Genomic DNA, 24,463 nt, shown 5'->3' on the forward strand with positions numbered 1-24,463 from the left:
TCATCCTGCTGGTTCTAGTTGCTCTTCCTTAACAAGGACAAGCTGAAAACCCTATTTGTTGCTGAAGTTATTGCTGAGAGATGTTACCTAAACCTCAAGTATTATCAGTGCCAGTGAGGGGTGGGTGAAGTTAAACAAAAACCCAAAAGATGGAAGAGAAAAGTTTAAAATAAAACTTCAACAGCCTGGACATATTAGACGGGGTCAGGCCACTCTGTTATAGAACATTCTAGATAAGAAAATAATGTCACCCTTTTGTGTGTTTGTGTGTAGGTGGGTGTGTGTTGCTGTTTTCTTTGTGAACACTTAATCTTTTAGAAAAACTGAGCAAATATCAGGTTAGTTCCTGTTTGTGGTTAGTTCTGTATTTCTGCATGCTTCTGTTAAGGTTGATAAAAGCCATTGAACAAAAGGACAAAACAACGGACGGAGTGTCGGCCATCTTAGCATGTATTTGGATAGAAAAGCGAAAAAAAGGCTCAGATATTTGGTGTCATTAATGAATTAATGCTTCTGATATGCAAAACATTCTAACATCCAACTGAATATTAGCCTCTGATTATTCTAACCTTTAGAAAAAGTACTAAATCGCTAATCATATCTTAGCTTGTGATTTTTTTTAGCTGTACGGCGTATGAAAATTAACATTCTAGACACTTTTAAATTGCAGCAAATTCAGTAGAGTCAATCTCTCATTTTTAAACTGCATAGCTTTTAATGTCACTGCCAGGTTGAGGTCCTTTAATTGATGCTAACATCACATGACTTTTTGAGATCTAGCACAGTCTACTCTAGTGTAGTCTCTGACAAAACTGGAGTGGCAATCATCAAGATCTCTCTCTTTCATTCTTTTTAGGGCTCACTGAGGTTTAATAGCTGAGATGGTCAGAAAGGCTACAGTCTGTAAAGTGGCTTAATCCGACTGATATCACATCTGGTGCTTTTTTCTCTTTTTATAAAGGAGTGATGAGAACCCTGACAAACCAAAGGAACCGTCCTCTGGTGACAAGTCCTCTTAGCTTACCACAAGTGGAAGAAAATGCTGCCATATCAAAGACAGCAATGCATAAAGGGTTCAACCCTGATTGATGGAAATCTCCATGTCTTCTCTGAATGTTGTGTTTGTATCCATTGGCGGGTTATCGCAGTCCTCAGTACATGTCTCTGTAGATCTCCTGTAGAAGTGGGTGCAGGGATGTGTCCTCTGTCTTTTTGATCTCCTGCACCAGCTGTGCATGTTCTGTCACCAGCTGCCGGAGATCAGCAAGTTTCTGCAGCAGCTTAGGGAACAGGAAAGTGTCATCAGGGTGATTGAACACCAGGTGGCGGTGGAGGACGTGCACAATGCTCTCCTGCATCACCTCTATAGCTGCCACATTTACTAGGCCAGGTCGGTCTAAGTGCAGAGGAAATCAGAGAAGTCAATCAAAGCATTATAATCGTCTCTTTTTAATAAATTATCAACAGAGATGTAATACAACTTATAAATTAGAATTTACTGATTTATTTTTGACAGAGTTGTATATTTAATGTGTTTTTTTATTTTGATGATTTTGGCTTATACCTAATGGAAACCTGATATTACTTTTCTCATAAAATCACAATATCACATTAGACCTTATAGGACAGGTCACAGATTAGCGGACTAGGTCCAGATCCGGACCCACCTGCTAGCTAATCTGGACCCAAGCTGATTTAAACCCTTTATAAATTACTACATGTTGTCTGAATACAGTGTCTAACTTCACTTGCGCCTCTTTTCCTGTTAATATGGTAAAACCCTTCAGAGCGTCCGGCTCCAGGCTGCACGTGATACAATTTAGCCAATGAGCTGCTGTCAGTCTGGGTTGCTGCTGCTGCTACTTTTAGACACAGCAGGCAAACCTGAGGCAAGCCGGGCGATGGGAAAGAAGGAGAAGATGATGAGAAAAAGAGAGCAGAGGAAGTGTGGACTGCTGGAAGAACTGTGGTGAACTGGTGAAAGGAAAGTGAAATGGTGCTCAAAGATGACCCTGAACATTTAGAGGATGTTTGGTTCAGCCTGCTGCTGTGAAGCAGGATTCTAAAACCATGACCATAATAAAAAATAAATAACAATCCAGGCGCAAAATGAGCTCCTTGATATGAGCTTTAGAATGGCTTTGTCTCCATTTAAACCCAGGTTTAAAGCCTTGCAGGGCAGCATAAAGCCATAAAAAAGAAAGAAAACACAAAAAACTGTCAGTTCAGGTGTTTTATAAAATATGTGAATCAGGAAATTGTCTATATAGATTTTAAAATAATAGATTTTAAAATTGAAAATTTGTATTCTTCTTTATTTTTTATATTGGTCAGTTTAAAAAGTCAATGTATAACATGCATGCATAAACGCCTCGTTTTATTCCAATGTTAAAGGGGAACACCGTTTTTTTTTCTTCTTTTTTTTACATTTGCCCCTTGATTTTACGTTATTCCATCATGTTCTACTCACCCAAATGAGTTTTGTGTCATTTGGAGCCGTTCTGAAGATATTCCGTTAGGTTATATCCAGGTAACGTCTTCCTATAGGCCAATCACTGTCCCCCAGACATCCGCGGTTATATTTTTAAAAATTTTTATCTTTTAAAAACAAAGCTGAGTGTGTATGACATCATCCGCACGCTAGACTTTAGTTGTGACAGGCAGCCCGGGCCACAGGCGGCTACGCTCTACCCCTTCTATTCAATCGGCGAGCTAATCTGAATCGTTCAATTCCATTTGGAGAGAGAGATCATCTGTGGTAGCAGCACTACACATCTTCCAGGCATTTGAGTAAAACTAGCAGCAGTTCAGCAGACAGGATGAATGAACGGTAGCCGGCGCGCGCGGATGACGTCAGACACACTGCTTTGTTTTAAAAAATAGAAATATAAAAAATATAACCGCGGATGTCTGGGGGACAGTGATTGGCCTACATGTTATGAATGCTGGCGTACCATGAAGAATAAATTATGAACAGTTTAGTTTGTTCCTTCAACTCGTTGCTCATAGGAAGACTTTACCTGGATATAACCTAACCGAATATCTTCAGAACAGCTCCACATGACATAAAACTAATATGGGTGAGTAGAAAATGATGTACTAACGTAAAATCAATGTAAAAAAAAAATTGTGTTCTCCTTTAAATGCTGTTTAAAGTAACAGATTATTTTTAAAGATGTCTCCGGACCTTTACTGATTGATTTTCTTTATTCAGACCCAGCTTATTTTTAATTGGTTACCCCTGTTAAAGGAGGTGTTACTGATTGTAACGTTCCAATAGAAAGTTGAGTGAAGGGACAAAGTGTGTTAGAAAAGAAAAGTATTACTTAACAACTGTCAGTTAAGCTCATTTGAGAGATCCATGAGCAATGTTAAAATAAAAACAAATCTTTTAAACTTACAGTTCTGGAATCCCTCCTTGAAGATTTGTTTTTTTATTTTCATACTTCAACATTTAAGATCTTTATACACAGTTTTACAGATAGACATAACCATACTAAGTCCTAAAAGAGGCTTTAAACCTAAAATAATTGAGGCGCTGCAGGATGACCTTTAATAGACTAATAGTCTTTTTTCCAATATGGCAGAGTTAAAACAATTTAATATTTGGTTTCTCTTCTGCGTAGAAGAGTGTACAAATGTAATGACTCATATCCTGATGGTAGCTTCTAGGCTGCTAGTGCACTAATAATTTTTCACAGGGGGCAGGTTATTTCAGAGAGCCTTCATATTGACAAACTGTCTGCTGGTAAAAACAGATTAATGATCTTTTTTTTTATAACATGGGATAAAAATATATAACTGTGACTAAGGATTCTGTGTTCAATAAGAGCCCAAACAGCCTGCGTCTCTTCATCCTCACCTCCACAGCAGATGATAGCAGCAACAAACAAAGCCAAGTCGCTGTCGTCCAACTCCAGCACGTTAAACTTCATGGCAAACTGGAACTTGGGCTCCATCATGTCGCTGAACGGTCGCCGCAGGCTCTTGAGGAATTCCCGGGTGATGAAGCCGGAGCCGTAGGCCACCAGGAGTCCGTCTTTGTTCATGCTGGAGGCGAGCATGGCGAAGAGGGCTTCGTACACTCCATACTTCAACAGCGTCACCTGATCGTTGAGGTCCAGGTTGGCGAAGCCCGGGATGGACTTTGCGAATTCTGTGAGTTCAGTGACCGTTTCTACTGATGTGCACTGGCAGCAGTGGAAAATCCGTACCTCTGCCTCCTTTTCCTTAAGTGGCCCCGCCGAGCCAACCATCTTTGCCACCAGCGTCTGCTCTGCCAGCTGCAGCGTCTCCATGTCATGAATCACAAATGGCTGAAAGGGAAAACCAAGAGTTAACTTGAGGACACAGTCAAACAAATATGCATCAGTCACTACAGTATGTGCGGATTTAAGCAAGCAGATCAGTTAAAAACACAGACATTTCTGACTCAGTTTGCAAACTGTTTACTAAATCTTGATCCAGATGCCTTATTGAAACTTTTATGGACTTTTTTTGTGGAAATGTTTCAGAATTTCCTCACAACAGATACATCTTTTAAGTTTAAAGAAAAAATACTTTTTTAGTGAATGATTCCTTATAACCCTTTAATAGATCTCCAAGCCTAAACTGCTGGCACAGATTGTGTCCTTTTTTTTGGTGTTATTTAAAGAAAATATGTTCCAGGACGTAGTGTGTCTTATGTGGTTCTCCATCAGCAGGCTGCTGTTTGCGTAGCATACCAGCATGTTGAAAAAAATGATAACAAATTGTGTCTTTCAATCAGTGGTTCAAATCCACAGCGGGGAGTAAAAAAATAAAATAAAAATAAATAAATAAAAATAACAACTGGATTGGCTGCAAAACTCAATAAGCATCTCACTAAGAAAACCGTGGATAATTGAAGATTATTTTTATCATATTATTAGGATGGGCAAAATATTTTACTTTCAGTTTATGCAGCCGTGAACTCTGCAATAAATACACAACTAAAGACAAACTACATTTTCCCAAAGGCCTCACTATTGTAATAAATACTATTTGTGTCTATATCATACATCTAGAATTTCTAAATCAATAATTTCCCTTGAGATCACTGATTAAGTAGGTAATCCTTGGCTTTATAAAGAACCTATCAATGACACTTTACTTTGACCTTCATTTGTTTAAAGCTTACAAAGAGTTTCAAATAATTCCTTTAGGATATAACTAATGAATGTTTAGCTCATAATATAAAGTGCAATCAGCACAACACAGTCATTGCCTCTCACTCACCAACCCACCACTTTAAATCAACGTACAGGGGTGCTGGTCTTTCCTGTGAGAATGGTCCGAGCCTTGGCCTTGTTCATGTTGAAGTTCTTCAGGTAGGCCTCGTGGATCTGCCTGGCCAGGGTTTTCTGGTCTGAGAGCTCAGGGTTCACCACCTCCCTTTCCCCCATCACCATCTCCGCTTTGAGCTTCTGCTTCTCTGATTGGGGCATCCTACCAAACCGGATGGCTGGGGAAAGTGCATTTAAATTCAAACAAAGATTAATTTGTTGCTGCTTAAAGCTAAAGCCACCTACAAATAAGAAAAGATGACAGGCACCACATTTTACAGATGATCATATTCTCTGGACATGGATTTTTACTCTATCTATTTAAAAAAAATCTTCTAAGCAGGTTTATCTTTAATGCAACACTATTTGACTATTTAAAAATAGTGTTGCACCAATGCCGTTTTTGGCCTCGATACCCGATACCTTGCTGTGCAGTACTGGCCGATATCGATACCATACCATTACCAACGGTTTCAATTGATGTGTGCAGGGCTTGATGTTAACAATCGCCCGATCTCCGGGCAAGTAGTTTTTATTGTCGCCGGGCAAGTGCAATGATCGCAAAAAAAAATTATTTATCACTCAAAATTACTTTAAAATCACAGACATTGGATGAAAACGACCCAGAAGCGTTTCCAGCACCATTTCTGTTGTTTTGTACACATTCTCGCGTGATTTGAAAAAGCCGCGTGATTTTTCGCCAGATGGCGTGATTTTTGTCCACCTAGTGGTAATTTTGATGTAGTTACCAAAACGAGAAACGGCTGCATTTTATTTTATCAGGGAAAACTAATCCTGAGTCAGTTAAAAGTCAGGGAATTCTGAAATTATGTAAGACTGGAAACCCAGTATAAAATAACTATGTATAATGATTCTCTAGAAAAGTCACATTATATTAATAGTATTATCTTGTATAAACATACCGTGACTCTAAAATAAAAGTTATTCATTTGGGACATTAACTTCTGTCTTGTGATTTATCTTAAGTTTTTAACCCGTCAAGTTTTTTTTACATTTTTAACATTACAATTTATATTTTTCCAAGCACACAATAGTTTAAAGCAAAGTTTAGTTTGAAAAGAATGTGCAGGAAGGATTGAAAAGCATGTTAACACGGTAATGTAGGCTTGAGTTCATAATCTGACGCATGCAGATACACACCAGGAACCTGGAAACTTACTGAATTACAAAAAAAACATTTAAAAAACAAACATGTTTCATTGATTTATATACAAAAATGAATATTAGGAAATATATTTATCAACATTATATTGGGCAAGTGAAAATTGTTTCTGGGCAAATGAAATGTGAAAGTCATTTGCCCTTTGGGCAAGTGGTGAAAATCCTTAAAGGAATAGTACACCCAAAACATGATTAGCCTTCATTTTCTACTCACCCCCATGCTGAACAACACTCTGGAGTACTTTTTTGATATCTCAAATGCATCTGGAGATCTGGGAGGCTTCTTGCTGTCTGCTGACATTCAAATAATGGAGGTCTATGGCGCCCGAGGCAGAAAGGTCCATAAAAGTCCTCAAAAAGCGTGTCAATATTCCTCCATACTGCTCGTCCAATGTATTCCAAGTGTCCTGAGTGGGTAGCGTCCAGAATTTACTCGAAACGAAGTCATTTAGAATGTTTTTAGAGCATAAACAGTAGTGTATAGGATTTCCTAAAAGCGAGTTCACGAGTCTACGGAAACCGCGGCAGACCAAACCAGATGAAAGTGCGCATTCAGCGTCTGCTCTGCCGATAATGCAAGCGTAGAAGAAGAAATGTGCTGTTTACCTGTGCAAAGAAAGAAACAACGAAAGAAAAATGTCTGAGGACTTCAGTGTTGAGGAAGAGCATGAGTTCTTTGCCGAGCTGAATGCGCACTTTCATCTGGTTTGGTCTGCCGCGGTTTCCGTAGACTCGTGAACGCCCTTTTAGGAAATCCTATACACTACTGTTTATGCTCTAAAAACATTCTAAATTACTTTGTTTCGAGTAAATTCTGGATGCTACCCACTCAGGACAATTGGAATACATTGGACGAGCAGTATGGAGGAATATTGACACATTTTTTGTGGACTTTTATGGACCTTTCTGACTCGGGCACCATAGACCTCCATTATTTGAATGTCAGCAGACAGCAAGAAGCCTCCCAGATCTCCAGATGCATTTGAGATATCAAAAAAGTACTCCAGAGTGTTGTTCAGCATGGGGGTGAGTAGAAAATGAAGGCTAATCATGTTTTGGGTGTACTATTCCCTTAACGTCAACCCCTGTGTGTGTGTGTGTGTAAATATGAAGAACTGCATACTACTTGGATGTAAAATAATTGCCATCATGGCTTTGTCAAGCTGTTGCCTACCTTTGTGAAGCAGGAAAAAGACTAATAGAAATTGAATCCAGTAGAACTTGTATTGTGTTTAGAACAAAATGGTATCGGTGCTCTATTAGTTAGTACTCACCGATACAGATGCCACCATTTTAGTGATTGATCGGGGCCCCGCCCGATACTGGTATCGGTATTGGTGTAATACTATTTAAAATATGTTTATTCTTGCAAAGTTTTTGATATTACATTTCTTACCCTCTCTTTCCTAATGATCTAAATTGTCTTCTTTATAAAATGGCGCAGTAAACAAAAATCTCTCACCCTGTCTTGCCAATTTCTGTCATAATTTCATACCGCTGCATTGCCATTTTTTCCTGTTTCCATTCTGGGTCTAACAAAAGGTTGCTTTTTTCCCTCTATTCCATGCACCTAATGTACTTGTCTCAAACAATTGTGGCTGAATATAGCCATAAAAATGCATGTAAATTTCACTAATAAACACTTCAGTTGCAGATGGGTTTTTAAATTCATGTCACCGTTTTGTGTTGGTTCTGATCACTGTTTGGATCAGCTCACACTGAAAAGCAATAAGACCGCTGAGTGAGCTGCTGGAGGAGATGATATGTCCCATTCACAATAGAAAATAAGTAGATTATAGAACACTTTTTTAAACAATCACTTTTCAAAGCTGATACGAACCATCTCAAAGATTAACATACACTAACAAATAGTTGGTATGCTACACTCTGTAGCAGACAGTTTGCTGTCATATATAAAGAAAAACAACAAAAACAACAATGACATTAAGGCAAAAAAAAATTAATCTTAAAGAGTTTCACTAGTTTAAGATTTAAGAGAATTAAATACCCCATCCTTGTGAATTAACATCAGCTTATTAATTAAAAACCTATCATACCCTGACATATTAGATATTATATGGTGTTTCTGATCATAAATCAAGTGAGCATATGTAGAAAAATAATAAAAACACATGTAAGGCAATAGAAATTAGGAAATAAAAGTTTTATTCCATGCATTTTATTTTTTATAAATAATGGTAAGCGTATTTTTGCCAAGCAGCTTTTGGCATCTTTTCACTGGTCCGGTCATAACTAATTTTGGGTGACTTGCTCAAAGTCTTTAGCTCTCTCTACAGATTCGATCCCATATTAACAATGGGACTCAACTTCAAAAGCACTAAAATAATTTCCCTTTAGAAGAAACATGCTGCAAATATTAGAAGACAGAATACTATACTACACCTGATAGCAATATTTGTAGACTTTAGCTGCAGTGGTAAGGGTATAAATTCTTCAGGTTTTTTTTTTCCTTTACTTTTAACCCCTAGAACCCTACGGACCCACCAGTGGGTCCAGCTGCTACGTGACCTCGTAATTTTAACAAACCCCCAGTATTGATGTAAAAAACACATTTGGCACAGTTTGGTGACATTTATGGATAAATGTGCCAAAATGGCCTCTCCGCCTAAGAAATTTCTCACTAATAACATTCTAAAATAAATATGATTAATCTGATTGAGTCCAAATTCGGTATATTTTTACACAACATTTAGATTTAAAAGTCTGTACAACTTTTTTGTGCTATAAATAATATTTTGGTAGTGTTTTGCAATGTTTATTTCAAAGAAAATTTTGGCGAGGTTCAAAAAATGCAAAATATTTTGTATTTTGTCCCTAATATTTCAGGCAGGGTCAAAGCTACAATGGTGCTGACACCAGAAAACCATTCTATGACATCTTACCTTTACAGACGTACCAAAAGTTTCTTCTTAAATCTAATAGCTGTGAGGCTATAAGTGATTTACTTTTGTGTGTTTTTGTCAGGCGGAAATTAATTTATACCCCCTGAAGGTTTAAGAGGTTGAGCTTTCATGAGCTCATGAATAAAGTCTATAAAACATAGTTTGCATCTATTGTGTTAAATGTTCTTCCACTGATCCCTTATGAAAGGGCGATGGCATCTGTTAGACAGGTTGATCCTATTAAGGTAATAATGGTGATTAGAGGTCTTGTCTTTCACCCTTGCCCCTGTGGAGTATTAGGGCCAGGCTAGAGATTTTTTATTCTTTTATTTTGAGAAATAATTAAATAAAAGGTCTAATTAAAGGTGGGAAGTGATTGGTGTTAAGTTCAGCATTAAGCCCACCCCTTTAGAGCCAACATGAGCTGATAAGTACAGGAGAGCGGGTGGGGAAGATAATGTGGAAGGGGGATGGCCGCAGTCCATCATCTCCTTATGAAGTTCAGTTGTAAAATTAGTCTCTGTCCCCTCTGTGGTGTAATCCTTCCTGTGGCTCAAGAAAGAAAGTGTCCAATGTCTCTCCAAACAAAAGTCAATTGTTTATTTTCAGACACAAAAGAAAAAGACAAGAAAACTAATGTTTGCTCCCATCTGTCCAAAAAAATTCTAGGATCATCATGTAATTCATTTAATACATCTTTCAGAATGACTGGCTGCTAATGGGCTCAATTTCACCCCAACAAATATCCATAAGCTTCACATCCCCATACGTCATATCAGAACCACAGAGGAATGAAAACAAAACTCTGAGCTCTCCAAAATGGCCTTCAGCTTACAGGCAGAAACAAAAACAGGGAGCTCGCAATCTTAATCTCTGTGCCTCAGCTCAGACACATACACACGCATTCACAGATTTAGGCCCTTTCTCATTATTCGATAACCCCTTTATTAGCCTATCAATGATCCCAGTCCGGTTATTAACCATGTCAAACCAGTCAGAACCTATTCAAACCCTCTTATCAATGTCCAGTGCTTGCAACCATCTCCACCCCTCTCTCTGGCTACCTTCAGCCAACTCATTTATTTCATTTTGTTAGGACTCCTGCCTGTGTGGTTTGTGTTTTGTGTGTTTGTCTTCCTTCCTCTACCAGGCGGCGCCTGGTCCTGATTCACCTCCTCATACACCTGCAAAGGGTTACCTCATTAACGGAGAGCTCTTAAGCTGCTGACTGCCACTACCTCGACGCCAGAGTGTTTGCCAGTTTTGGGTACTCTAGCCAAGCTGAGTTGAGCTGAGTCAAACTGAGTTTTTTTCAACCTAAGTTTTAATCTTGCTATTTTTGTCTTTGCCTCTCGGCAGGAAGTCATCCTGCAAACTGGATGTTTCGGACCTTCTCTCCATGGAAGGCTCAACTGAGCCTCAAACTGAGCTGGGGATTCAAACTGGAGGTTTGGATCCACTGTCCTCCAAGGGATTGTTTGAGTTTCATACTGAGCAAGGGATTCATCTGCACCACAGTCTGTTCAAGTACTGCAAGAAACCTGAGTGGCAGTCAGTTTCTCCGTTCACCTACAAACAACCGCTTTCTGGGTAAGCCCTGTCCACCCTCCACCGAATGAGACAAACAGTGGAACACCCCCACACCGACTGGAGTCAAAGAGTCAACCACTTTTCTGGAAACGTGAGTCTGCAAACCTTTTCTCCTCTTCAAGTTTGAGAATCAATTTTCCCACTGAACCTGAACTAACCGCAGTGTCTTCCCCTCACCTTTCAGTTCCGATTGAGCAGTGTTCAGAGTGACACTGGAATCTCCACCAGCTTCTCAATAAACCTGTTAAACTTTTTCCTTGGTCTCTCTGTATTGGTTTCTCTGCATGTGGGCCTGAGCCCTTGATAAAATCATGACATATTTATCTCTCCTGGTATTCCGGTCCTGCAGGAAAAATAACTTCCAGCCTGTTACAAACACAGCCTGAAAAAAATGTGTTTAAACACAACAACCTCTTGATTCTCCTAAACTGGGCCTTTGAATTATCATGCCTACACACTGACAACTTCATTGTTGCTATCTAAAGCAGGGCAAAAGTAAATGACCTCTCAGGCTTGTTACCAAGAAAGACAATTCATCAATTAGTCAATAGTGAATCATGGCATTCAAATTGATTGAAGATTGAAATTTTTTAAGTCATGAAGTTAGTAAGTCATGCAAAGAAAGTAAGGATCAGATGAATAATGAAAGATAAGTGTTAGTACTGATGAGAGATGCAAATTAATCAGTTTGTGTTCAGGCAATTTCCAAACAGCATTATACAGACAGATAAAAAAAAAACCTTGATGCCAAAACCCAGGGGTCAAGTCACATCAGATTTGTCTTTGAACTCTCCAGCCTTGTTTATAAAAGTTTGCTAGCTAATCTGTTTAGCTCTTCACTGTATCTTAGCCATATACGTAAGAAATGGTTTTGGTTAGTCCAATTCCAGCTAGAGGTGTGATTCATCCTGTGTTTAATCAAACTCTAATGTGATTATAATGAAAAGTTGAAACGACTTTTAAATCAAAATCATATAATATCCCTGTCTGTGATTTTATTTTCCCCCCCAAAATCCTGTTTTTCTCTAGACTGTTTAATCTACAGTCTCTCAGATTCACCCCAATAAACTCAATTGTTAAGAGGTCATTATTTATGAGCATTGGAGCAGAATCAGTTTTGGTGGGGGTAGTTTTAAACCCAATGGGTGAAAGTGTCAACAAAACCAAGAATTGCCTTACACCTTACAATAGAAACCTGCTCCAGTCTTGTTAGGACATCTTAAAGGTGGAATATCTGAATATCACTTACCAAAACGTTTTGCTAAGTGTACTTAAGTAGAAGTATAGATACTGCAGTTTAAAATCACTCTGGTTAAAATTTTCAAAGTATCAAATTGACTTCTTTACTCAAGTAAAGTAAAAAAGTATGTGCTCCAAAACCTACTTAAAATATAAAAGTATAAAGTAACCTTTAAAAAAACAGCCAGATGCCAATATATGAACTGAAAGCTCTACGTAACGTTTGTTTAAAAAATGTAAGGAATAGAAGTACAGATACTTGTGTGAAAATTTAATGAGTAGAAGTCAGAAGTAGCAAGAAAAATAAGTAATGGAGTAAAGTATAGATACCTAAAAAAAATACTTAAGTACAGATACGAAGATGCTCAGCTTCTTTCGTCTTTCCTCAAGGGAAAGACAGGAAAAGCGCAACCAAATTTTAGACAGAATCTCATCGGCTCAGCTTCTCTCATCTTTCCTTTAGGGAAGCGAAGAAATAGTTGAATGGCATTTTCTCTAGTCTTTGCTATTTTGAAGAATCATTACTAGAAAATTACACCAATTTACATCAAACAAACAGAAAAAAAAGCATAGTTTATAAATAAAAAACTCTTGGAAACAATTCAAATTATATCTAACAAACCACAGGAGCCTTTTAAAGTCGTAGGGAAGCGGCTGTTCCAACGGATGCATTTCCGAATTCTCCCTGAGTGGTCCCCAACTTTACACGAGTGAATAAAGTGAATGTGATTGGTCAGTTAACAAGGGGGCGGGGTTGTTGTGGCCGGTATCTCGGCAGCATCTAGCTAACCAGTTAGCAACTTCGTGCTTGTAGGTTCCCAATGGGAAATTACATTGGGACCAAGTAGCACTTAGAAATTAGCCTGGGTGCCATTCCGAACTTAGTCCCGCCCACAAAGTTTGAGGTCGGGAGGTTCGGTCTGGCTCTGCTCCATAGTAGCGCGAGTATTATCGCCCACTGTCAGGCGATCCAATCAAATTGTCAGGGCGGGCTTTATACGATGATGGACAGATGACCAACAGTAACGTAATCAACCACGTGACCAATGCGTGCTTGGGTGACAACAAAAATGGCTGCTGCTGGAGAGTTTGGGTGAGTAGATTCTGCTATTAGGTCTGTTCTAGAAGATATCGACAGAAAATTAATTTTAAAAGAGGAACAGAGAAACACGATCAAGGCTCATCTTCTTATTCTAGGCGTGCAACTGCACGCTTTGATTTTTGTGGACAACAACTATGTCTCGCTTAACATACGTCACGCACTCCGTTGCTCTTATTGGTTGTAGGTCTATCCAATTGAGTGCAGAGGCATTTTTTTTCCTGGTTCGTTCGAAACACGCCCCATAATCACAGCTCTATGGAGCAGTATCAGACTAATATTCTGACTAGAATTGAGTCGGACTACGTCAGGCTACTTAGAAATGGCACTGACAAGGAAAACTATGGAAAGCGGAAACATGCAAGAGGAGGATAGTTTTGTGCTGAGGTTGTAGATGAGTCTCCTCTGTCATACATTTTTTATTTATAGGAGGAAAGCGGGGATGAAGATGTTGTGGAAGAGGACGCCACGGCGGCAGAAGCTTGGTTTGGTGTAGAAGGCTTACAGACGTCCATCCCCGTGAACACTGGGACGGAACTCAATGGGAAAGGAAATGATTCTGATTTCTTATTTCAACTGCTGCGTATATTAGCTGTGACATATGAATCAAGATGCTATGACCGAAAAATGTTCTAACTTTTGAGACAATATGGTCTGATAAAGAATACATTTATATACATGTTTATAAAAATATAAAACTGTAACTGGAGCGTGTAACAAAAATAATTTCCCTCTGGGATTATTAAAGAATTTCTGATTCTGATCTGATTCTGATTTAGCCAGAATAATTAGAAATTTAAATATAACTTCCCTTTGACTTAAAAAAAAACACCTTTTTAGCAAAGACTGCTGACTGTGCAAAGCCCATCAAAATTCCATGCAACAGAGAGATTTAGATGCTGAAGCTATCAGTGGACAGAATGAGCTGAATGTGCAGACAACTTGCTGCATCTTGGCCGTGAAAACTAGGCTGCACTCATCTAAAACATCTTTCCTACTACCTCTACAATTACATACAAGTAGATGAAATTCAATACACTGGCTCTAAGGAGAGGCAGAGCTGACTCAAACACTACTACAAGCCCTGCTGAGTATTAAGAGACTGTCAGCATCAACGTTTTGGGAAACTTCAAGATAAGAAATGGATAAAACAATAAAAAATATTGATATATAATATATATGCATATTTAGATTAATATTTATATTTTATCTATAAATGATAAAACTGGAATAAAATGGATCTATATCTTCTTTGCCCAGTCTGACAAATTGTTTCACAAAGTTGCTAAAATAGCTTTTAAAGATAAATTCTGTCCTCTAAAAACCCAGCCCTTACTTAAAATGTTGGAATTTTTGTTTTAATTTGAAGGTAACTACATGATATCTTAATATTATGTATCTTAATAATAATATCATTGCGGAATTTTGCTACTCAATCCCTTAACACAGAAGCGTAATACCTTTTCATTTTATAATAAAAAATATATTAGTACTTTTCTTTCATTTTATTACATGTTACTTCTTTTATTTAAAAAAAACAAACACAGCAAAAAAATATCTAAGCAATCAAGGGAAGACTATTAATTTTAAGGAATATCCAGCAGTCAGTTACAGACACCCTCCACAATAAGAGTAAACACAAAAGATCAGACATTCTATCATAAAGAAAAGTTGATGGAATGGAATAAGTTTGGTTGTTCAAAGTGTACACACCTCTTAGTAAATTTCAGAGCATGGGGATTTCTGTTCTGTTATTGTATTGTTTCTTATTGAGATATAGTCATATGTGGCAGATTTATAGTTAAGAGATATGTGCTGTTGCAAGCTGGAAAGAATGCATATGAACCTGTAAAAAATTGCCCTAAAACTTAGGAATTTAGACTCATGTTATATAGAATCATTACACATTCTTTCAAGATTTTAAATAGAGACTGCTATATTGCACTTGCAATTATTTTCCTTTTGTGAGTGCAATAAGTCTGTGTTATTATTAAGACATGCATAACAGTTTACTTCCAACCTATTGAAATGAGTAGATTGCATTTTCTACAGGCAGTTTCAGAGTGACTGAAAAAGAAATATGAGGTTCAAAGCCTTGAATATGAAGATAATAATTATAATCATTTTGAAATTAAAAATGAAAATTCACATTTGTATCTACGGAAGGGGATTAGGGCCACTGGAAAAAAAAAACTTTACTGATTTTAAAATTTTATTTTAGTTTAGTGTGGGAAAAAAGTCAGAATTCTGAGAAAAAAGTCAGAATTCTGAGATTTAAGTTAGAATTCTGAGATTAAAGTCGAATTCTGAGAAAAAAAATCAGAATTCTGAGATTAAAGTCGAACTCTGAGAAAAAAAATCAGAATTCTGAGATTAAAGTCGAATTCTGAGAAAAAAGTCTGAATTCTGAGATTAAAGTCGAATTCTGAGAAAAAAATCCGAATTCTGAGATTAAAGTCGAATTCTGAGATTAAAGTCGAATTCTGAGAAAAAAGTCAGAATTCTGAGATTTAAGTTAGAATTCTAAGATTAAAGTCGAATTCTGAGAAAAAAAATCAGAATTCTGAGATTAAAGTCGAACTCTGAGAAAAAAAATCAGAATTCTGAGATTAAAGTCGAATTCTGAGAAAAAAGTCGCATTCTGAGAAAAAAATCCGAATTCTGAGATTAAAGTCGAATTCTGAGATTAAAGTCGAATTCTGAGAAAAAAGTCAGAATTCTGAGAAAAAAGTCAGAATTCTGAGATTAAAGTCGAATTCTGAGAAAAAAGTCAGAATTCTGAGAAAAAAGTCAGAATTCGGAGAAAAAAGTCAGAATTCTGAGATTAAAGTCAAATTCTGAGATTAAAGTCGAATTCTGAGAAAAAAGTCAGAATTCTGAGAAAAAAGTCAGAATTCTGAGATTAAAGTCGAATTCTGAGATTAAAGTCAGAATTCTGAGAAAAAAGTCAGAATTCTGAGAAAAAAGTCAGAATTCTGAGATTAAAGTCGAATTCTGAGGAAAAAAAATCAGAATTCTGAGATTAAAGTCGAATTCTGAGAAAAAAGTCAGAATTCTGAGATTAAAGTCGAATTCTGAGAAAAAAATCCGAATTCTGAGATTAAAGTCGAATTCTGAGATTAAAGTCGAATTCTGAGAAAAAAGTCAGAATTCTGAGATTAAAGTCGAATTCTGAGAAAAAAAATCAGAATTCTGAGATTAAAGTCGAATTCTGAGAAAAAAGTCAGAATTCTGAGATTAAAGTCGAATTCTGAGAAAAAAATCCGAATTCTGAGATTAAAGTCAAATTCTGAGATTAAAGTCGAATTCTGAGAAAAAAGTCAGAATTCTGAGAAAAAAGTCAAATTCTGAGATTAGAATCGAATTCTGAGAAAAAAGTCAGAATTCTGAGAAAAAAGTCAGAATTCTGAGATTAAAGTCGGATTCTGAGAAAAAAGTCAGAATTCTGAGAAAAAAGTCAGAATTCTGAGATTAAAGTCGAATTCTGAGAAAAAAGTCAGAATTCTGAGATTAAAGTCGAATTCTGAGAAAAAAATCAGAATTCTGAGATTAAAGTCGAATTCTGAGATTAAAGTCGAATTCTGAGAAAAAAGTCAGAATTCTGAGATTAAAGTCAAATTCTGAGATTAGAATCGAATTCTGAGAAAAAAGTCAGAATTCTGAGAAAAAAGTCAGAATTCTGAGATTAAAGTCAAATTCTGAGATTAAAGTCGAATTCTGAGAAAAAAGTCAGAATTCTGAGAAAAAAGTCAGAATTCTGAGATTAAAGTCGAATTCTGAGAAAAAAATCCGAATTCTGAGATTAAAGTCGAATTCTGAGATTAAAGTCGAATTCTGAGAAAAAAGTCAGAATTCTGAGAAAAAAGTCAGAATTCTGAGATTAAAGTCGGATTCTGAGAAAAAAAGTCAGAATTCTGAGAAAAAAGTCAGAATTCTGAGATTAAAGTCGAATTCTGAGATTAAAGTCAGAATTCTGAGAAAAAAGTCAGAATTCGGAGAAAAAAGTCAGAATTCTGAGAAAAAAGTCAGAATTCTGAGATTAAAGTCGAATTCTGAGAAAAAAGTCAGAATTCTGAGAAAAAAGTCAGAATTCTGAGATTAAAGTCGAATTCTGAGAAAAAAGTCAGAATTCTGAGAAAAAAGTCAGAATTCGGAGAAAAAAGTCAGAATTCTGAGAATAAAGTCGAATTCTGAGATTAAAGTCAGAATTCTGACTTTTTCCCCATACTAAATCGAAATAAAATTTTAAAATCAGTTAACTTTTTTTTTGTTTCCAGTGGCCCTAATCCTCTTCCGTAGGTGTTTCTAAATGCTACAAACTAAAGTAAAAAACAAAAAACAAATACAGAACATAAAATATGGTAAAAAATCAGAAAGTTGTTTTCGTCTAATGACTGATCGCCCATACCACCGCTCCCGAGCAAAGAAGTAGCTACAGTCCAATTTACAGCATCGTATGCTCTGAAGAGATTATTCATATCCACCAGCTCCTCTCAAGAGCTGCTTGATCTGATAACTGCAAAAAAGGTAGGCTATAAATTATTTATAAAACATAATTGTTGCATGTGGGGTAGAAAATGTAGTGAGAAAAGGTATTGAGGTTGTTAAGGGCTGTTTATACTCTCGCAGTAGTGTCGCAGGTGTGACCCGGACATTTTTTATTAATGCTCAATATTGAAGCGTGGTCTGCGCTATGTTATTCCACGCCAAAACGCAAAAGGGGAAAATCGCAAACTAGCTGTGGGTCTAGATACGGCTAGATACATCTAGATAGCCAGGTTGAAAAAGGGTCCCAGCGTTCTCGCGCACCTCGCTCTTCTAGGTGGTCCAACAAAAAAGAGTCGTTTTCCGCAATTGCGATCATACAAGCTGGTAAGGTACCAAACAGGAGGCGCATAGTGTAGAGCGAATGTAGATTTGACCAGTCAGAGGCCTCCTGGCTGCATCACTGTCTGCTGTACAGTTTCTGTGGGCGGGGACGGCTCTGCGTTCACCGCATCACCTATGTAGATGACATTGTTATTTTTTATAAGCGTACAACTATTTGTCATTTCAGTCATTATTTTAATCATTTTTTAATTGTATAAAGATCATCTGCCGTCTATGCATTCATTTCTGTCGGCCTGTTTAGATGTTTCTTAATTTATTAAAATTACTCAGCTATTGTCATTTTCAACACAAAGATTTTTACATGGTCACAGATTCTCTCTCCATCGTCTGGCTTTGCACCAATTCCTCCTTTTATTTTCCAGTAGATCTTTAAACCTGTCTACACTACCAAAGTTACCAAAAGCTGGTTCAGTGACCATGGTGTTCCTGTTCTTCTCTGGCTACAGCCCCGGCGTAACCTATGAGCTGTTGTCAAGAGGAAGATGACAGACACTGGAATCAAAAGGGGAGGCAGCTATCAGAGCATCCAGGCTTTCATTATACATACACAGTACCACAGGCTGATCCCGTCCATGCACCAGCACACCAATGCAGTAATTGATGCAACAGGAAGCCCAACCAAGAATCCAGTGCATAGGAATCAACAAAGCCTTACATTTGTACCAAAACAGCCTTTTGATTAATCTAATGTGATATTCTAATCTCTTAAAACATTGATGTTTGGGCTGTTTTTTAACTTTCAACATTTTTGAGATTTTTCTGGCAAAAATATTGCACTTATACACATGAACGTGTATAATCAAATTGACAACAGCATTCAGGGAGATGAGTTAGACTGTTGTCTGCTTTGTTTAATACCAAGGTGAACATTTAACTCCGGTAGAGAGCTGTTAATGTTGCTACAGTAGAACAGTGCAGCCCTATTCATTGCTGCATGCTTTGGTGCTCTGTCTGCAGGACTCACCATTGTGGGACATTCCCACAGCAAGGCACTTCTGGAAGCGGCAGTATTGGCACTTATTGCGGTTCTTTTTTTGGATCTTGCAGCGGCGCTCACACCTGTCATACTCCAGCTTCAGACGGATGGTCCGACGAAAGAAACCCTGGAGGAAAACAGGTTCAAAGCAGAGAAAAAATTTTTTTTCAACATGGAGCAGACAACTGAAACACAACCTTGAGAAAGCAAAAGACAACCTGACACAGATTGCTAAAAAAAGATGAGACCTTTGAAACAAATGTTAATATTCATGAATGACATTGGCAACATCAGGAACAATGTTTCCAAGTAAGAATCTTCTCATTTCTATGACCTTGACCAGAGCAACTTTTTATCAAACAGAAACATCTCAGTTTCTACAGACAATGGAAAAAAACTAATCCTGACCATACCAAGAAAAGCGATTAATTACCTCCAGCCTATTTTTATGTTGTTGGTAGGGATACATGTGTTGCATGTATAAATATTCCTAATGATTCAATAATGAGGGCAAAAACATAAACAAAGCTCCAGAAGCGGTTAAACTGTCCACGGTTACCCCAGATTAGCTAGATATTTCACCAGTATGCAAAGCTTATGCTGAGTAATTCCCCCACTAACATGTCACGTGTCATACCACATATCATGTGTTCATACGCAGCAACATAAAAAAGGCCACCGGGACTGGGTCTCAGCCCCACCCCAAACAGATACTCACCCAACATTGCTCGTGTCCGGTGTCATAATCTCTCAGTATACTGACATCATAAGGGTCATGTTTCTCCTGTTGCTCCCCGAAATACAGATTAGTTGTCAATTTCACAGCCTGCATGCTTATTTTGCACAGAAAACATGTTCTTTCTACAAGTGTTACACTTTCGCTAGCCTGTTGACAACTATTCAAAACCGTCGAGAAAGAAAATTGAAAATTAAATTTGTAGCCATAGATTCACCCACTTCTGCCAGTAAGATGACAGCATTACTGTAAACCAAGATAACAGACAAGCTTTAGGTAAACTCTTTTAATGGCTTGGTTAGGATTTTAAAAGAGAGACCATCACTAGGTGGGGAATAACTGCAAAGGGGAAGGAAAATTATGGTTGAACATACTTTAATCCAGCTATTCTGGAAAAACCTAAAAGGTCCGTCAGAGATCATTAATGAACAAACAGCATCATGAAGACCAGTGAATACTGTGCTTTAAACATTTTAAACTCTGGAGGAGCTAAAAGGATCCACACCTCAGGTTGGAACTAATAAGATGTGAAATCCACAAATCTGGGAGTTTGTCAAGATGAAAGCCATTTCTGATTTAAAAAAAGGAGGTTGGAGTAAATAAGGTTGGAGGGACAATCATGGTGTGGGGAGGTGGGTCTTCAGCTGGTATGAAAGAGATGATTGGAAGATGAATGAAGTGCAATAAAAGACAGTCCCGGAAAAAACATGTTATTAAATACTTTAAGCCTGTGAAGCTGGTTTAACTATGAACCTATGGACTCAGGTTGAAAGACAAAAAAAATCAGTTGCAGTCTTTAAAATCGACAGAATTTACAGATGTGAATGTGATGTCACAAACAGAAACTATGTTCTTAAAAAAAGAAAATAAAATTACTGAGAAAGCAAATGTGCTGGTACTGTAAACCAGATCAAAAAATGCAGGGAAAACACTGACGTTTGTGCCAAGAGGAGCATACCACCTGCATGCAGTCTTCCATTGTTTGACATGTGAGTTAAAATCAAAAAATAAGTGGTTTGATCTACTCAGATGGATGGATATTTATGGTCGGATCTGCAGTTTTAGGTCTCAGACATGTAAATTACAAAGCAAGGAGGTTTGTTTTAAGAAGGACTTATCAGACTAAGGAGATGGATTATTTTCACAACAAAATGACAACTCATAAATGAGATGTAACTCGATGCAATTTTAGAATTTCTTTTCAGGACTCCTGTCTTTGTGTTTGTGTTTCTGTGTTTGTCTCCCTTCCTCCACCAGGAGGTGCCCGGTTCTGGTCCGCCTCCTCACACACCTGCTGATGGTTTCCTTGTTAACGGACTGCTCTTAAGCTGCTGACTGCCACTACCTCGATGCCAGAGTGTTTGCCAATTTAGGGTACTCTAGCCAAGCTGAGTTTTGCTGAGTCAAACTGAGTTCTTGTCAACCTGAGTTTTAACAATGTTTTGTCTTTGCCTCTCGGCAGGAAGTCATCCTGCAAACTGTTTTTTTTTTTCTGACCTTCTCTCCCTGGAAGGATCAACAGAGCTTCAAGGTGAGCTGAGGTTACAAACAGGAGGTTTGGACCCACTTTCCTTAAGAGATTGTTTGAGCTTCACACCGAGAAAGGGATTCATCTCCACTACGACCCGTTCAAGTACCGCAGGAAATGTGAGTGGCAGTCAGCTTCTCCGTTCACCTACAAACAACCGCATTCTGGGTAAACCCTGTTCCGCCCTCCACCGAATCAGACAAACACTGGAACAACAGCATACAGACTGGAGTCAAAGATTCAACAACTTCTCTGGAAACGTGAGTCAGTAACCAGATCCTTTTCTCCAAGTTTATTAACCAAATTTCCCACTGAGCCTGAACTAACCGCTGTGTCTTCCCCTCACTTTTCATGTCCGGTTGAGCAGTGTTCAGAGCAACACTTTTCTCTGCATTATCTCTTCAATAAAACCTGTTAAACCTTTTCTCCTGGTCTCCCTGTTTGGTCTTCAGCATTTGGGTCTGAATTTCAGTAAAATCATGACATTTCTGAAGGATCTATTTGTAAGGTTGACACAGACCACAATGTGATGACTTGTTTGAGAGTAACTGCACTTTACATTCAAATAAAGCATCAAAATCAAGCCTCCTCAGTCTTATGCATCATTTTTCATATACATGTATCTTTGTACTAGAGACATGAAGTCATTAAGCTGACCTTTGGCTTTTATGATAAACAGTTTTACAGAGTTTCAAGTGATACAACAGGAGAGTTATAGGTTTTATCAAATATCATTATAATTAAAATGATAGAAAATTTACAGGATGCAAGTCTCAGTGGGATTTAGGTATGGACTTCCACTAGGTTATTTTGATACAGGAAGATGCTTTGATCCAAACTACGCTGCTGTACTTCTGGTAGGATGTTTGTGCCTCCTATCCTACTGGACCTCCTGTCAGGTTTTTCCAAGACTCTAACCTACTGTTCTTCAAGACTGTTCTGTATTCAACTTCCACTCTGACCAGCTTCCATGTAGATGCTGAAGAAATGTATCCCACAGCATGATGCTGCCACCACCATGTGTGAGTATCAGGATAGAGGGTGAGGTGCAGTGATGTTTTCCTGCCACACATAGGGTTTATTTGTGCTGTTCCAAGTGTCAAGTTTTGGTCTAATCTGACCACCTTTTCCAGGTGTTTGTTGTGGTCTCAACAGCTTAAAGCCATTTTATAACAGAACTGTTTTTTATCACATAGATAAGAACATCCCAACAACATACTAAGGCCATCTAACACAACCTAATGTGAATAAATTACCTTTGTTGTGATTTTATGTTCAATTTAGGGCTGCAACTAACGATTATTTTAAAAATCGATGAATCGGCCGATTATTTTTTCGATTAATCGATGAATCGGACAAAAATTTTTTTTTATATTAACCTCTTTATTCCATAATAAACATTTTAGACAGAACAAACAAGCACACAAGTACAGGTTGCTCATTAACTGTACTGGTGCAATATGAAAAATAAATGTTTGTGTTAAAACTACGCAAACTTACATGAGAAATGTAGCTGTACATCCACAAAATATAGGGTACTTTGTTTCATAAATTTTTGTTTTTTAAAGCCCCTAAGGGGCTCAAACAATAGGTCCCCCCATTTCAACAAATGAGTTTTTTTTAGACTAGAAGAGTTCTGCCTTTTAAGACAGGAAAGTACAGCAGTTAAAGTTGCTGCTTGAGAAAATACTGAACCATAGAGATAAAAATAGCCCTGTGATTCAAATTATAAATTGTATTTGGAATAAAAATGAGAGAACTAGGGGTGTTAAAAAACACATCCTCCATAGACAGATATTTACATGGGAATGTGGCATATAATTAATTGACATACCGTATTACTTATCTTGCTGGATTTTATGCTTTACTTCCATAAATTGCAGGATCTTCTTTACTTTCTTTGCCAGAAGATATAAACTTTAAAAGCCTTGCCCTCATAATTTGCAAGTTCATTCATTTATAAAGTAAATATAAACGCTGCTTAAGCTAATTCAAATTAAATTAAAAGTGAAATAAGTAGCCAACCTTATCACTGTCTGTAACCTACTAACAAGGTAAGGAAAGCATCAGATGAGCTACCTGAGAAACTAACGTTACGTTTCCCCACTTTAAAACGAAACAAACATGGTTACTCACCCTGCTGATCAGCTCTCTTCACTGCCATCGAAGGCTCCAACGTGTTTTCTGTTCAGGTGCTGCGTCATAACAGTGGTGCTTCCGTGCCATGTTCATTTGTTTTTACAAAAGTTGCATGTTACGACTTTTTTTACTTTACAAAGCGCAGGCTGTTTTAATTATTGTGATCAATTTGCGCCGTCAATCCCGGGGCTTGCGCGCTTCATTTGCAGTCTGGACGCTGAGAGGGATTCCTGTGGGAGAGGGAGAAAGGGGTTGGGATGGGGGAGGCGCCCCACGGCAGGCAAAAGCCGCCAGTGACACCGTAAAAAGTCACCAGATTTGTTGCTAGTCGCTTTTTTGAAAAATAGTCGCTGGAGGGGTCTGAAAAGTCGCTGAGTTGGCAACACTGCAACTGCGGCGCTGACTCGCTCCGCCATATTTTTTTTTTCTTCACCCGGATGACGGCGGCGGTGGATGACGCATTAATCGCGCGACACAACTAATCGATGATTAAATTCGTTGCCAACGCTTTTAAAAGTCGATTTTTATCGATTTTATCGATTCGTTGTTGCAGCCCTAGTTCAATTCTATTCCCAGCCAGCTGGGAATTAATATTTCTGATACTTTAAGATGTTTATTGCCCTCCCCTGTAGGGGTGGTAAATATCTTATTTTTTAATCAGATATTATTTCAGCTGTTATATACTGTTTATGACACACAGTCCTTCTAGCTGTGTGTTAGAACAATAAATGAAAGAGTGATTCGAGCACTAATCATGGTCAAACAGTTATTTCTGCACATACATGGAATAAATTCACCACAACTTCTGTTCAAAATATAAGAGTTTATTAACAAAAATCATTCAGCTCCAAGTCAAACATAATTCAGTTTAACACTCT

The 24,463-nt window shown here is 37.8% G+C and overlaps 1 protein-coding gene across 1 annotated transcript in view; it reads right to left on the reverse strand.

Annotated features, from left to right (window-relative positions):
- Positions 1-1,151: 1,151 nt before the first annotated feature.
- The window catches only part of pparab (peroxisome proliferator-activated receptor alpha b), a 35,183-nt gene continuing 11,871 nt past the window's right edge, over positions 1,152-24,463 (reverse strand). The window contains exons 3-6 of the mRNA XM_038274285.1: positions 19,171-19,309; positions 5,283-5,482; positions 3,863-4,316; positions 1,152-1,396 (exon numbers count right to left, since the gene is read on the reverse strand). Coding sequence (XP_038130213.1) covers positions 1,152-1,396; positions 3,863-4,316; positions 5,283-5,482; positions 19,171-19,309 — 1,038 coding nt within the window. The remainder of the gene's footprint in view (positions 1,397-3,862; positions 4,317-5,282; positions 5,483-19,170; positions 19,310-24,463) is intronic.

Source organism: Cyprinodon tularosa, unplaced genomic scaffold, assembly GCF_016077235.1.
Source record: "Cyprinodon tularosa strain WSP-4 unplaced genomic scaffold, ASM1607723v1 ctg903, whole genome shotgun sequence".
Classification (NCBI taxonomy): domain Eukaryota; kingdom Metazoa; phylum Chordata; class Actinopteri; order Cyprinodontiformes; family Cyprinodontidae; genus Cyprinodon; species Cyprinodon tularosa.